This window comes from Dermochelys coriacea, chromosome 9, assembly GCF_009764565.3.
Source record: "Dermochelys coriacea isolate rDerCor1 chromosome 9, rDerCor1.pri.v4, whole genome shotgun sequence".
Classification (NCBI taxonomy): Eukaryota; Metazoa; Chordata; order Testudines; family Dermochelyidae; genus Dermochelys; species Dermochelys coriacea.
The window spans coordinates 29,060,134-29,076,509 of NC_050076.1; the positions used below are offsets into that span (position 1 = coordinate 29,060,134).

At 39.8% G+C, this 16,376-nt stretch overlaps 1 protein-coding gene across 1 annotated transcript in view; it reads left to right on the forward strand.

Moving 5' to 3' along the window:
* HLTF (helicase like transcription factor) overlaps window positions 1–12,425 on the forward strand; it is a 57,393-nt gene extending 44,968 nt beyond the window's left edge. Inside the window, 5 exon segments of the mRNA XM_038417697.2 lie at window positions 1,401–1,526; window positions 4,020–4,132; window positions 4,379–4,559; window positions 7,437–7,517; window positions 11,223–12,425. Of these exon segments, the coding sequence (XP_038273625.1) occupies window positions 1,401–1,526; window positions 4,020–4,132; window positions 4,379–4,559; window positions 7,437–7,517; window positions 11,223–11,375 (654 nt within the window). The 3' untranslated portion in view covers window positions 11,376–12,425.
* The last annotated feature ends 3,951 nt before the right edge of the window (window positions 12,426–16,376 follow it).

The following is a 16,376-nucleotide window of genomic DNA, read 5'->3' on the forward strand; positions in this document are numbered from 1 at the left end:
TCTGCAATTCATATTTGATTTCTTCAGAACTCTTGGGTGAATACGATCTGGTACTTGTGAATTAATGACTTGTTCTAAAACCTCTTCTACTAACATATCAGTTTGGGACAGTCCTTCAGATATGTTACCCACATCAGAGCTATTCTTTTGGGGCATCTCCCCTACATCCTCTGTAGTGAATACTGATGCAAAGTATTCATTTAGCTTCTCTGCAATGGCCTTGTCTTCCTTGGGTGCTCTTTTAACACTTTTTTGTTGTGTAGTGGCCCCACTGCCTGTTTGGCAGGCATCCTGCTTCTGATGTACTTAAAAAAATCCTTGGGACCAACACGGCTACAACACTGCAAACAATATAGTGAAGACTTATCGTTTTTGAGTAGTCTTTGTTAGTCAACTGCCAGGGAAGAAGAATTTATTTCAAAATTGTCACTTTATTTTTTACATGGATGTCATTCTCTTTTGTCATAATTCAGCAGTCAAAACCTCAAACCAGAAATTTTTTTAAGGCCATATTTAGGGTTGTGGGGTTTTCCCCCTCCCCCTCCCCAGGGATGGGGAGGGAAGAAGTTTCCCTTTCCCTTTTCTTCTGCAGAGATGGTAGACTAAAACTCTTGCCCTTCTCCATTCCTGCAGCACAGAGAATCCATACTATGTTTGTCAAATACTGCCTCATGGAAATGTTAATAGAGAAATTCTTGGCCCTGCCTTAACCAGGTCTCTATTTTCAGTGAGAGCAAATATTTGCATGCATAAAATTATGTCTGCAGTTATTTGCACCTATAAAAAAAATGACCGCCAGTGTCCGAATATCTGCCCCTAAATATAGCGTAAGGGTAGGGAGGTGCTTAACTTAGCAGTTAATCTTTCACATTTCACTTTTAAAGAGAAGACTGTCCTTGATCCAAGAACTCAGATTTTTTTTTAAAAAATGGTTTATTTTTCTGCTTCTGATATTTTGAATACAGAGAGGTTTTCTCTTCCCTCTCTTTTCCAGAGGACCTGAATGATATACCATATTTAGCTCAAAGTTTAAAAATAACCAAATGATTGCATTGTTCCAAACAAATATTTTCATTTTTTTTTAAGAAATGTGAATAAAATAGTATTAAAATGCAAACGTCAGTGTAGTCTTAATGGTGTAGCACATACAATCATCTTGTTTTTGCAGCGTCTGTCAGGTGTGGTTGGAGGGGTTATATCGTGGAAAAATGTACCATGTGTGAATTAGCGTGGATGAGAATGCAGTTCTCAATTTCACTGAATGTACTTCATAAAGGCAATCTTGGAACTCTTTGATGTGCAAGTGATAAAGTAGCTTTTCAGGGGGGAAATGCTCTTAATCTGATCTAAAATGAAGAAAGTGCTTTTCCTAATGTTTCAACTCCCTTTTTATTTTATAGCCAAATGCCAAATGTCCTCTTTGTAGGAACGAACTTCGAGTAGAACATTTGGTAGAATGTCCTCTGGAGGAGTCGGATTCTAGCGTTGAGAAGAAGGGTGATCGGGAGTGGATATCCAGTTCAAAAGTAATTTCCCACTGTCTTGTGTAGTGAAATCTAGCACATTATATAGAAATATTTTTCTCAGCTTTAAAATTAAATTTTCGGTGTATACATCAAGTTAATACAACACTACTAAAACCATAAAATCCTACCACAAGCCTTGGCTGCAACAAGGAAACAGACAAAAGTAGTGCAAATTGCAGCTAAGTAGTGTTGTTGACCTAGAACTCCCTTTAGTGAAGGGCTGTTTGTGGAATGTACTAATTAAAATACTGTTTCAGTAAAAGAGCAGACATCCTAATTTTTTTTCTTTTGAAGATATATTTTGTAACTAAACGTAAGGAAATCCTCTTTAAATTATCAGAAATGAATGAATAAATTTCTTTAGAAAATTCTTAAAATTGCTGAGCTTCACACATTAAAACTCTTAAAATAAATGAGCTTCAGACATTGTATTTCACAAATGTTTTATTAAGAAACATTATTTCACTAGTTTACCTAGCTGGTTATATCTGTTTTTAAAGTTTACCTTTTTTTGTTTAGCCTCAACCTCATAGGTGTACAAGGTCTTACTGCTAAATCTGAAATTTTCCTATCTTCATTTGATTTCTTTTTTTGGTTTTAATTGCTGAATTTGACTGTTTCTCAACAAACGTAATTTAAATTTGCAAGAAGGTTACTTCCCTTTCAAAGTCAGTATATATTGAGCCCTTAAAAATCTCTATCCTGACAGTTATAGAAGCTGAAGAACAAAAATATTTGGCCTTTGGGCTCAAAGGTGGAGGGAGGTCACTCTTTATTCTTTCAGCTCCAAAAGGAATCTTTGATCTTCCTTTTCCTCCTCTGATGTTCAGTAGCACTGGTCCCGCCCAGAACCCCTACCTCAGTCTGACTGCTTTGAGTTCCCCCTCCACGTCCTTCCTCTTTACATGCTTTCTGGCCTGAAGAAGGTTGTTTACACTTATAGATTCATAGATACTAAGGTCAGAAGGGACCATTCTGATCATCTAGTCCGACCTCCTGCACAGCGCGGGCCACAGAATCTCACCCACCCACTCCTATGAAAAACCTCACCCATGTCTGAGCTATTGAAGTCCTTAAATCATGGTTCAAAGACTTCAAGGAGCAGAGAAGCCTCCCTCAAGTCAACCATGCCCATGCTACAGAGGAAGGCGAAAAACCTCCAGGGCCTCTCCAATCTGCCCTGGAGGAAAATTCCTTCCCGACCCCAAATACGGCAATCAGCTAAACCCTGAGCATGTGGGCAAGATTCACCAGCCAGATACCCAGGAAAGAATTTTCTATAGTAACTCAGATCCCATCCATCTAATATCCCATCTCAGGGGATTTGGCCTATTTACCCTGAATATTTAAAGATCAATTACTTACCAAAATCCCATTATCCCATCATACCATCTCCTCCATAAACTTATCAAGTAGAATCTTAAAACCAGATGGATCTTTTGCCCCCACTGCTTCCCTCGGAAGGTTATTCCAAAACTTCACTCCTCTGATGGTTAGAACCCTTCATCTGATTTCAAATCTAAACTTCCTGGTGGCCAGTTTATACCCATTTGTTCTTGTGTCCACATTGGTGCTGAGGTTAAATAATTCCTCTGCCTCTCCTGTATTTATCCCTCTGATATATTTATAGAGAGCAATCATATCTCCCCTCAACCTTCTTTTAGTTAGGCTAAACAAGCCAAGCTCCTTAAGTCTCTTTTCATAAGACAAGTTTTCCATTCCTCGGATCATCCTAGTAGCCCTTCTCTGTACCTGCTCCAGTTTGAATTCATCCTTTTTAAACATGGGAGACCAGAACTGCACACAGTATTCTAGGTGAGGTCTCACCAGTGCCTTGTATAACGGTACTAAAACCTCCTTATCCCTACTGGAAATGCCTCTCCTGATGCATCCCAAAACCGCATTAGCTTTTTTCACAGCCATATCACATTGGCAGCTCATAGTCATCCTATGATCAACCAATACTCCAAGGTCCTTCTCCTCTTCCGTTACTTCTAATTGATGCGTCCCCAACTTATAACTAAAATTCTTGTTATTAATCCCTAAATGCATAACCTTACACTTCTCACTATTAAATTTCATCCTATTACTATTACTCCAGTTTACAAGGTCATCGAGATCCTCCTGTATAATATCCCGATCCTTCTCCGAATTGGCAATACCTCCCAGCTTTGTATCATCTGCACTTGTCAGTAGGAGAAAAGTGCATTGGATACACAGTTTCCTGAGGAATTAATATCAACCTAATCTTTCTCCAAACATTGCCAACTTCCCAATAGCTATCTTTTATAGCCATAAAAACTGGCCAGTTCTTATTTTCTTTTCAGGAGTTGTTCTAAAAAACAAATTTTCTTTAGGATTATCCTGTTTTATTACAGGCTAATACAATAAATTATCAGCCATCAGCACAGTACCTAAGCACAAAGCTTTTGAAGTATCCATAAGATTGAGATCATAGCCCTGTTGCATAAATCTTAATTTTTGGCATTTCAGATCGATGCTCTTATGCATGCTTTGATAGACCTAAGGAAGCAGAATCCAGCTGTAAAGTGTCTGATTGTTTCTCAGTTCACCACTTTCCTGTCTCTAATAGAAACTCCACTGAAGTAAGTTGAACTAATTATAATTTTGTACGTCTTAGAGGCTGAAATGTCCATTTCAAATAAATTGAACAAAATGTGCTTTTCTTTTAGAATATAAGAGAATCGTATTACTCTTTGTTTAGTGGTATAGATCCATGTATCTTCTGTTTTGACTAGAAGCATAACCTTTTAAACATTCACAGCAGAGGTCAGGATTTTAAATAGATGTTTCCTGTTGTCATAGTAACTTGATGGTTTTTTTTGCTGCAGAGAATCAGGGTTTGTGTTTACTCGTTTGAATGGGTCCATGGCACAGAAGAAGAGAGTACAAGCAATTCACAGTTTCCAAGACAGCCAAAAAGGGTCTCCAACCATAATGCTGCTATCCCTAAAAGCTGGTGGAGTTGGTTTAAATCTGACAGCTGCTTCACGAGTGTTTTTAATGGATCCTGTAAGTGATAGACTTAACACTGGTATGTTGGCAGTTATCTGTGTAAAACTATTTGTAGTTCTCTCAGGATTTTAGGAAGGGGTAGGTATAAAGCCGATACTACAATTAAAAACCCAACCCTGGCCTGTGCCAGCTGACTTGGGCTCGCAGTGCTTCAGCTAAAGGGCTGTTTAATTGTGTATAGACAGTCTGACTTGGGCTGGAGCCTAAGCTCTAGGACTCTGAGGTGGGAGGGGCCCGGAGTGTGGATTGCAGCCCGAGCCTGAACGTCTACACTGCATTTAAATAGCCCCCAAGCCTCTTAGCCAGAGTCATCTGCGGGTCTAATTGCAGTGTAGATGTACCCTAAGAATTAATGACATCAGTGCTATCTGGGCGAGGGGCAGATAGAGGAAGGAAAGAATATCTTGTGTCTTTTTCTTTGGCAATCTAGCACTCTTTGTATTCTTAAAAAAACAAAACAAAAAAACACCAAACCAAAACAAAACAATTGGAAAAGGCAGAACTTTGTGCCATAGTATTAGATCTAGCTGCTAGAAGTCAAATTTAGTGGAACATCATGTGAGATACTTAACTACCACTGTGTTTCTGTTGGTTTTCATATATTTTTAATCCTCTCTTCTATCTGTTGTTCTTGATGTCCTGCTTCCTATTTTTGAGAGGCATCAAAGAGGGGGATAGCACTGTGTTTGCATGCAAAAGTCCTGTACTTTTTGTACCAGATGGCAGAGTGCCACTGACTGGGGTTGTGCATGAGCCATTTTCATTCTACACACCTTTCTTCGAGTTTAGCACAACTCTCCTCTAGTTTATCTTCTCCTGTTATGAAGTGACTGCAGATGAAGAAACAGAAGGTTATTCTTTGTGTTGTCCACACAGATTCCACTCTTAGATCACATGTACCCCATGTGCCTGAGATCAGGTTGTTTTTTTTTTTTTTTTCTTTTTGGCCAGCAGTTTCTTTTGGGGCTGCTTCTATACCCCTTTGTGTCCCTCACTCAGGGCATAAGCAGTACAGCAGGCCCACCTGCCCCATGTTCCTTTTTCATGTCCATGGCTGCAAGATGAATCCCTTGGCAGTGTTTGCTTCGCTTGGGCACTATGTGAGTCCCCTTGTATTTTTTAGGATTAGCTTAGACTGGCTCAAGTTTCTACTGACCTAAGTATTTGGAAAATGAGAGCAGAGTCTCCTAAGTCACTTAGGCTGTTCTTCAAACTTTTAAAACTAGTAGATCTCATCCCCTCCATCGTTTTTATTCATACTGGAAGAGACACATTTTCCTGTTTGTTTTTTTCAACTCCTGTTCAATTTCTCAACTTTGACTAAATTAGTCCAAATGAAGAAAATGTTCTTTCTGTGCCTGCAGAAGAGGCTATTGCTGTCAAAAGCTGATTTAGCACTTCAACAAACTGGTTCCAGGTGTTTAGCTAGGGACTTACCACAAGTTTGGTGGTGTGATGTTCTTCAAAATATCTTCAGCAGACATATATTACTTGAATGGTTCACCTCCAGTCCTGAAATCTATTATGGTCGGCATGATTGATGAGATTAGATGCCATGCTATAGCATGGCATCTTCTTCAAGAGTGAGATACCTACTCTAGTATTTTGGGTTGGTAATATTGGTAAGAAATTGAGGTGGAGTAAGTGCTTGATCCATCCTCTTCTTTACTACCTGCAATATAACTTTTGTTGGAATCTTTCTTCAGTTAACTGATCAGCAATACAGCAGCAATCTTTCTGCAGTTTGTTCAAGGCAATGAACATGGAATTTGTGACATTCAGCATATCTTCTACGTATCCGTTTAGTCTGATGTTGACTACTTTGGCCGTGATAGTTCTATTTATTTTGTCCTGATTTTCATTGCAAATTGTTATCAGAATAGACAAGCTTTTTTTAATAAATAGCTCAAAGCAGTCAACCACTGAATTCAATTGTACACCATGGGGGAGAATTAGTTTGGATCTTGCTCTCTTCAGTGAAGCTGAAGAAAAGTGATGAAGTATTTTACAATTTGAGCAACATTTTCATTTATTCCTGGAGTCACACTTAAGTCTCTGGCTAAAAGATGCATCAAATGAGCACTGCACCTACATAAATTTCAGGTTCCGTCTTTTAGATTTCTTCTCATCTTTGCTACATTTGCGACATTGTCGGTGACAGAACTATGTGCTTGGCATTTGAATTTTTGTTATAGCTTTTACTGCCCGTTTTTTAAGTACTCTGCTGCATGGGCATTTCCTGATGTATCAATTTTTTCTGAAAGATCGACAAACCCATCTTTTGTCACACACGCACATATTACTAAATCAGTGTGTACCTTGCTGCATGCATCAAGGTCAGATTAGTGAATTTCTCATCAATGTTTTTTGCACACTGTTCAGTTTCCTTCTCATTCACTGTATCCAGCAACCTTCCATCAATGTCTGTTCTGTTGGGTGAAGTGTAGCCTGGTTGTAATGATTGAACCATGTCAATGGAATATTTGTTCTGAACAAAACAAAAGGGAGAACTGGTTGCATAAATGAACTGAGTGAACTTTTCATCTATGGAGTCTTGCTGGAATTTGCTGGTCCTGATTACAAACTCCTCTATGGTTTTACTGAAAATATAAATGCATTTTTTTTTTTTTTACATCCACCCTACATCCTTATATAGAATAGTGTGATCATGTCACATACCCTAAGAACAACAGTTACTGACAAAAATAAACAGTGCTAATCACATGGCTACTTTTATCATAGGCCATACTGTTATAACATGTTTTAGTGAATTCATTTTTTAAATTTTAGTGTCTTTAATGTACTGGAAGTGTAGTTTTGAAAAACTAACTGTTCACCATAAGGTTTAGATTGATGATTATGCATCATTGATAGGCTTGGAATCCTGCTGCAGAAGACCAATGTTTTGACAGATGTCACAGACTTGGCCAGAAGCAAGATGTTGTTATCACTAAGGTGAGCTGTTTGAACAACTGTGATTTTTGATATAGGAGTGATTGTTCTTTTAAACAACTCTTTTTATTTAAAAGAATTGGGCAGAGGATATAGCTATAGTATAACATAACTATAACTGTAGTTGGGATACCATTTTTGAAATGTTAGCTTGGGCTGTGTTGTTTTCCTCACTTACAAAAATGTGAAATTTTGTGAAAGTTTTGCAAAAATAAAAGGGTATGACCTCTCTCTCTGAAGAGAGATTAATTTTTGGAGCAGAGTTTGCTTGTTCCTGGCTGAGATCTTAAGGTTGGTAGGTGTGATACTTTCTCAAGGTGTCCAGGACTGCGAGTCACCACCTTACCCCTCACTGTCTCCAGTCAGAGGAAGACTTGCAGATGCCTAACTGGGTGTCAGCTGCTCCCTGACACCAGCAGTCTGTTAGCCACCCTTACGGTCTCCTCAGGACTGTGCCAGGCCTTTCTTTGCCTTGCAAATTATCAATAGATGCCCCCCAACCCTGGAGCCCTGTTGAAGCATTTCCCCTTAGTATCCAGCACCTGTCACTGGACACTGTCAGAAATTACCAGATTTGCTATCCCCAAATGGACTGAATATACACTAAGTAACGTGCTTGATTTAATTGAGGATCAGTGCCTATATAACATCATAGCACTGAGGAATATATTCATAGTGAAAACAGACAAGTTTATTATCAAAGATTAAGATTTAAGAGATACTGAGTAAGGATAATTAGAAACACAACTGTTTTTTACATATCAAATAATAAATTACAAACCAGGGTCTACACTTATAAATCAAAAGGAGGACTTGTGGCACCTTAGAGACTAACAAATTTATTAGAGCATAAGCTTTTGTGAGCTACAGCTCCGATGAAGTGAGCTGTAGGTCACGAAAGCTTATGTTCAAATAAATTTATTAGTCTCTAAGGTGCCACGAGTCCTCCTTTTTTCTTTTTGCGGATACAGACTAACATGGCTGCTACTGTGAAACTTATAAATCATTATCTTTCCTATATGATGTAGATTCCTCTCCCCCCCCCCCCCCGGGGGGGGGGGGAAGGTTCTGACTTGCAGAGCTAGCTGGTTTCAGGCAAACTGGGATCCAAGTGTTCATGAAGCATCCCCTTCTACCAGATGTTTTTCTTAGTGAATAGATGAGACTTTTCCTTGCATTCTATTTGTATTATTCAGAGTTCATTTTCCCTCCGTAGAGGCAGGACAACCCCTGTGGTTTAGTCTCCAGTGACTTGCCATGCTTAATTTACCTGTGAACTGAGAGAAGTGAATATACATTCTATTTCCTGTCTGGAAGAAACTTGTTTTTTTTCTTTGGTGACAATCTTTATATTTTCACTACATATACACAACTCCTTAAATATCATCCATACATATATGAGGCAATTATTATGAGGATTAGTATGACATAAGATTTTATTAGAGACCTTACAGGATATAATTTATGGATAAATACCATGAAAGCGGTGTGTTTTCTGTACTGAATTTGTCAAGCTTCTTAAGAGTTGCTGTTACAGGACAGTGAATCCTTTGTCAGCTGGTCCAATGGGCTTCTGTGTCAGCTTTCCCCTAATATAGACTCATTAGGATTAGCTACTGGCTACTCCACAGACCTTGGTTTAAAGTCCCTCTGCCTGGACAGAGTATCATCTTATTAATTTGAACGTCATACATTCATTCAGCTAGTAAACTGTTCCAATAATCAAACTAAAATACAGTCATCCATTAGTTCCCATGTTCATTCCCCCCTTGGGGAGAGGTGAGGTGTTTTTCCTTCTCTCATCCCCCTCGGGTTTAATTATATCTCTCGTGACCACTCTAAACCCACAGATTAAAGGGCACCTTTCCCTCTTCTTAACATCTTCACTTGCCACAGTGGTTATAACCTGTCTGGGCTTTTCCCATCCTTTACTAGGTAGCATGGATTTGTCAGCATTTTTATCATCCAGAATCTGCCTTGTTCCAGGGGAGTTCTGAGGCACATCACCTTATGGCCATACCTAGTTTCCCTTCTCCCAGCGTCATTCTGGTCCACAGCACCTTCTAGCTGCACCAGTGTCTCACCGCCCCCAGTAATCTTCCGTACTTCTAGTGGAGTTCTGGTCCATAGTATTTCCTAGCTGTACCCCACTATCTCGCTGCTCCCAGCAGATTCTGAGCCACAGCATCTTTTAGCTGTGCCACAGACACACTCAGCACTGACTCAATTTCCCTAGTGAGGGTAGATGTTGAGCTCTCCCCCTCAACCACTGAGTCTGGTCATGATGGGGCTTGTACCTGAACCCTCAGAATTTGACCCTGGTACACTACTACAGAAAACACATCAAGAAAAATAATTTCCCACAGTCAGAATCACAGAACAAACATTAGTGTCCATAGTGATTCAGCTGCAGGCAGAATGATAGCATCCATCATTCCCTCATCTATTTGTATGCTAGCCCCTGATGAGGCATACGATTATGTCCTTCCTCCTGGGTCCCATGGGTGTGACTTGACCCTCATCTTCTGTTCGAGCTGCCTGCATTTTGTCCAGTCAGCAAGCTTATGTTGCTCCAGCTCTCTCCTCACTCTGATGTCTGGCTTCCCGCTCCATCAGTGTCTTCTTCAGCCTCCTGAAGTTCTGGACCTTTAGTCACTGCAGATACTTCTGCTGGATCATCTGGCCCCATCTGCTTTGTCATTGCATGCCTTATAGGATAAAAAGGGACCTCCTCTGGCTGCTGGTTTGGCGCAGGTGACCCATTGTGCCTCATGGCACGTGAGTACATCCTGGCCACCAACTCCAGTTTCTCCTGATAAGCAGCAGGTAGACTTCACTGTGCATACAGGCCCAGAAGCTGCTCTTCATGAACTGCTTATAATTTGTGCTTGCTAAATGGCTTTTACCTGAGACAAATGAACAGACCTGCTCTTGCTTTCAGTTTAAAGAGCAAAAGTATAAGCCTTTGCAACAGTGTTGTAAAAATCTTCATGTATTACTGCACTGCCACCATTCTGTCTCAGATCCTAGAAAGCACCCCTTCCTGGCCACCCACTAGAACTGCTGAGAGAGGAATCTGAGCCTCTGTGCTCTGGATTCCCAGGGTTTTTCAAGCTCCAGAAGCCTGAATGGAATCTAGCCAGTACCCCAGTCAGTAAGTCCCTAGGCATGCTGCTATTGTCTAGCCAGCCAGGCTGTTGGTCTTTTTTTTGGGAGGGACCCAAGTGCTTTTCCTTCTGTCACTGCAGGTCTCCTAGCTGCTGATCTGTTCTTCACAGCCAGTTGTCTCCCCTTCCTCCTCCTACACAAACTGGGGGAATCACATTTAGGAAATTGGAGTTATTCCTCTTCTGATGTCAGCAGCAAGTAGGAAGAACGTTATTCCAATAATCAAAATGGAGGCAAAAAAGATTACTTATTTTCCCCCCCAAGACCCAAGATTTGTCTAGTTTACCACTCACTCTTTTGGCAAAGTAAGTGAATGATAGAGCTACACTTCATTCAGAGTGTAACCATATTAGATAAAATTTCCAGAAACATGGAATATTTCTAAATCCATATATAGGCACTTAAATAAATGGCCTGATTTCAAATGTGCTAAGTACAGAGTAATTCCAATGAATCACTTAAGTGCCTAATTTAGGCACCCATTTTTGAAAATGTCTGTGTTTTACTTTGTGTTTGTTTTTTCTTTTTAATGTATGTTAGTTCATTGTAAAGAACTCAGTGGAAGAAAATATGCTGAAAATCCAGAACAAGAAGAGGGAACTTGCAGCAGGAGCCTTTGCATCTAAAAAGCTTACTGCTAGTGAAGTAAAACAAACCAAGATTAATGAAATTAAGACTCTGATTGATTTATAATTTTGTAAGAGGATAGGTCAATCATTCTTTCTGAATAAAGGATATAGTACTACTGTTGATGTGGCATTAGTTTTTATGTGCACACACACCATGTGTGTTTATAATTATGCTGTTAGAATGTAGACTGAAATCAGCTGACAAGGATTAAAATTGGTTTACCTATTTAAATGTTAATTAAAAAAATTCTTTAAATATTTTTGTACTCATTAAACTTATAAAAAGGCATATTTCAAACTTGCAGCGTTTCTGCAGACAAGTAGTTTATTTGAGAAGTGGACCAAAAAAATTCAAAACAGAATTATATAACTGTGCATTCTTATTCGTAAGTTTCTGACCTATTTCTAGAATGAAAATGCAAGTTGTATTTTTCTGGCACTGAAAATATGACCATCTGCCCCCCAAAAATAGAAACATTAAAAAATGTAAATAAAATGCAGACTAGAACATAAAACTTTCTTTTAACCAGTCAGGTGGTGTTCACTGTGTTTCAGGACAAATAGTTAATAGTAATTGCAAAACTAAAAATGTGGTAACTCCTTCTGAAGACTGATATTTAATTATGGATTTGTTTTCTGTCAGTCTGTATAGGTAGGTCTAAAATATTTTATAAGTAAAACATTAGAGGAAGACACTTTTGTGTATAATGTACAGTTGCAACAGGGAATGAATGCTCCTCAAGAGTCTCCAGGATTTTATCAAAGTGAACTGTTTTAACTGTAAATCTAAAATACTTACATGTAATGTTTTCCTTCTGTTAAACAGAATTCCATTTAAGTGTATAAAAATTGTAATTCTATATGAATTTTTTTTTTGATATGTGGGAAAGAACACACAAATTCTAGTTTTGGCATTAGTACTATTACGTGTAACCAATCTGTGTTTGGATTTTGGAATATGCCACTATATATAGTTTTGCTGTATGCAATAAACAAGTATGTTCTTTTTTTGTAACCCTACTTGGACATTGGAAAATAACTAAAATTTCCTTTTTTAAGCAGTTAGAAGTTTTTATAATTTTTTCCCCCATCATTAAATACTTTATATATAAAATAAAGTTGGAAGATGCCATGTGGAACACTGATCTGTCTAGAACTTGATTTACAGGGAAAGGAGCAATTTGTTAAAAATACTCAAATGTTAGTTGAGAATCTACAGTTCTTTCAAACTTAGTAAATACCCAACTTCAGCTTTTCAGTGCTATCACCTCCCCAACTACCTCCTCCCAGTTGCTTCTATCCCCAGACACGTGCTTCCTTATTGCTCCATGCTGCCCTCCCGTGTGATAACTGACACTGCTCAACTAGTGCGGGCTCAATCAGAATCAGGGAATTATGTGTCTGGGGAAATTCAAGAAGGGTTTCTAGTAACAGGGAAGTGGGTTAAAATTGCTTTTGACATGTTCCTCTTTCCATTTACCATCAGCTGGTCAATATTCTAGGTCTTAGTGCAAAATTGTAACTGACCAACACTGCACATCCAGTGATACTAGTTTTGTGTGTAGTAGTTTAAATTCTTAAAATTAAATATAAAAGGTAGAAGTCCCTATTCTGTTCAGATACAACATAACGGATCCAAATCAGATCTCACCTACATAGTAGTATATTGTTTGGGAGAAGAGAATAGTTAAAGCTAAGGATGAGAGCTCTCTTTTCTGGGCCTGTATTTCCTGCAGTATGTCTAGATAAGATAGATACTTGTCTTAATTGTGGTTGGTGTATTGAGTGCTTTCCACTTATTGCTGCTGTTAAAAGGAGCTGAGTAATGAAAGATTCTAGGGGATTGATTGGGGGGGGAATGGGTTCTAAGGGGTTATTTACCCCTTTGGGGTGGAATGTAACAATATGGTTCAGTCTTTGCTCTTAAAATGAGTTTTGGGACTACTGACTCTTCCATTTGAAGTGCCCCTGGCTGCCAAGGAATTAGTAATGGGGCTTTTGTCTGATTCTGGAAGAAAGTGCATCAGTAATTCATAGGGGAAAAACCTGGAGTGCAAATTTGGGCAACATTAAATACCAATTTAAAATGCCCCTTGCCAGGGGCTTCTCCTTCTGTTTAGTTACTCCTGAGGGCATTCTGTGCCAAAAACTTAAAAATTTTGCACACAATATTTTAAAATTCTGCAAATTTTATTTGTCAAATAAATGTGGTGGCTCCAGCATGACATTGGGGAGCACAGGCCACTGGCTGCACAGAGGTGGAGATCATCGTGCAGCTCCCTCCTGGGACATGGACGCAGCGGTGAGGCTACACCCAACCCTGACACAGTGCAAGGACCAGGCCTGCCCCTCTATGCCAGGTGAACCACGTGTGGGCAGACAAGCTCAGCAAAGTAGGATCCAAGTGTAGAGAGGCTTAGGATTGGGGAAGCCAGGTGTGGGTTGAGGGGGTTCTGTGTGGGGTAATCTGGGTGTGGGCGGCTCAGTGGGGGATCTGGCTGCACAGGGGCTTGTTGGGGGGTTCTGGGTGCAGTGGTAATGGGACTCTGCAGGGGGGTCCAGGTGAAGGTAGTTGGGGGAGCTTGGCTGTGGGGTGTCCAGCTCAGTGTGGTGGGATCCAGGTGAGGGTGGCTCATTGGAGTGGTCCAGGTGTAGGGGGAGTGAAGTTAATCAGGGGGTTCTGGGTTCAGGCAGGGGTGAGGCTCAGTGGGAGAGTCTGGCTGCATGGGGTTGGGCGGATGGGCAAACAGCTACCTGCACAGTGATCCCTTCCCCTGCAGCTGGGGAGTGATGTGTGTGGGGGTGGGGAAAAGAGTTTGAAGAGCTTCCTCCAGCCCTGGGAAAAATCTTTGGGTAGGTCTGACACAGCCGGGGATGCTGTGCAGGGGAAGAGGAAGTCCTGTCTGTCCCAGCTGGGCTGGGGAGTAGCAGCTGAGCCTAGTGCAGGGTAGGGGTCACCAGCTGGGTCTTCCCCGGTCCTGTCCATGCCCCTCAGTGATTTACATCTCTGCTGGCTTCCCTGGGCACTGAAAAAATACTGCTAAGGAGAGTTGCATGGCTGCTCTTGTGGCTTCCCTTTGCTTCCCCTGTCAGACAGTCATTTTTCTGCAGGGAAGTGAAGAAATCTGAAGGGGACATAAATTCTGCGCATGCACAGTGGTGCAGAATTTCCCCAGGAGTATGTTAGTGCTCTCTCCACCATGTTACAGCTGCTGTTAGCATGAACAGTTCAAATATTGCGCTTTATAAAAGTAGTCACTCTAGGAGGTGGAGCCTTTTACTTGAATCATTGACCATATCCAAGGCAGGCTGAGATTCTTGGGGCATTAATGTTGCACACTAGTGATCTTTTAATCTTTGATTGCACTTTTATGTCAGTCAAATGTCATATGAAAACATGCTAAACTGGTACATGTTGATAATGCAGAAGCTGGTACTAACCTACAGCATGGATCAATAAGATTTATTAGCAAAAGTGGTATATTTTCTGCAAAGACAAGCTACCTACATCATTTTGGGAAGGAGGTGTGTGTATGTCAAAAATCTAAGAGCAGAGAACATACAATTGCAAAAAAATGTGTGTGAGAGCGAGAGAACAGAGGTGTTATATTTTTTTTTTTTTTTTCTGTTGCTATGGTGAACATCTGACTTCAGCATTAGAATATGACAGGAAGATTGAATTTGACCATGCAATATTAAAACTTGGAAAATGCTGTGGGAATGATCACATACCGGTCAATGTAAATACTACTTCAGTTAAATTTTTTTGTTCAGCTTTTACACTGTTTCTTGCCATGTGTTGAGAACAGAATTAAGGCATCTATACCTTACACCTTTACTTAGGAGTTGTTAAAATTGGGGACTTGCATTTCGAGGCCCTATCTCACTGCAGTATTTGGAGATAGGGTGTTATTTTGGTAACGCCTAAAAGATCAAAGTAGTGGGAATGGGTATGTCTTCATCTTTCTGCAGCTTGGAAATAATATTTAATGAATCAGCAGAGGCTGGGAATGTAGCTGTCTGCTCACATGGTGTGGTTTGTAAAACTAAAGCCATGGTAGTCTGCCTAGTTGAGATAAAAGTTTGTAGTAAGTGTCAATTTTAAATGACCTTTCCCTACTTTTAAAAAATTGAAAATGTTTTATTGGCATGTTGTATAGAATTTAAGCTCTACATGCTAAACAGCTATGGCTTTCTTCCAAGGCTGGGCCAATAGACCTTTTAAGTTTTACTGAACTATGATAACTATGGATTGAAGAAGTTGCAGTCTACAACAATGGCAGCAGATACTTGTAAGTTCTGAGATCAAACTAGCTCATACTTAAGAAATTTTTGGACTACTCTACTGAACTGACATCTTCCATCAGGCATAAATGGAGGCAATTAAAAAACTGCTTCTGCTCCCTGGCGCAGTGATGTATAGCCTTTCTGCTTAATAAAACATTTTACTTAAAATAGTTGTAGCCATTAAATAATTTTCAGGGAAGAATCTCTCCTAAAATTAGAACTCCCATGTTAGCTTTTAGGCCAAAAGCTTCATTAGTTGCCAAGTTGGAAATGACACTTTAAGGACCTCATCTTTTAATGAATTTAAACAGTGTTAATTCAGTAGTATGGTTCCATGTACAAGCTTAATTCTGATTTGTGTATCCTCCACCTAACATTGTTTGGAAAAAAAAAATCCCTAACCATGGAAACACTTAAAAGAAGGTGGCTACTGTCTTTTCTGTGGAAAACTGGTGAAGCCTCAGCTTTCTTAGTGAATGTGGTATTGAGAGCTATAGTAAAAGTAGCATGAACACAGCTATAGAAGAGCTCCAATGCTTTAAGTGAAAGTGCAGCCCTTTGTTAAACTCCTTGGGAAGGAAAGACCTTGGCCTTAGTGAGTTGGATGGCCAAGGAATTCTGAGATTCATTTATATCAAGTTCATTTTAACTGTTTCCTTACCCTGAAGAAAAAAAAATTCAAATGCATGCAGTCTGCTCAGATACTTGCCCCTTCCATTTCAGAGGGCATGGGAAATCTTTCCTTCCTAACTGAACACCTAGATGCTTTTGTACAGAC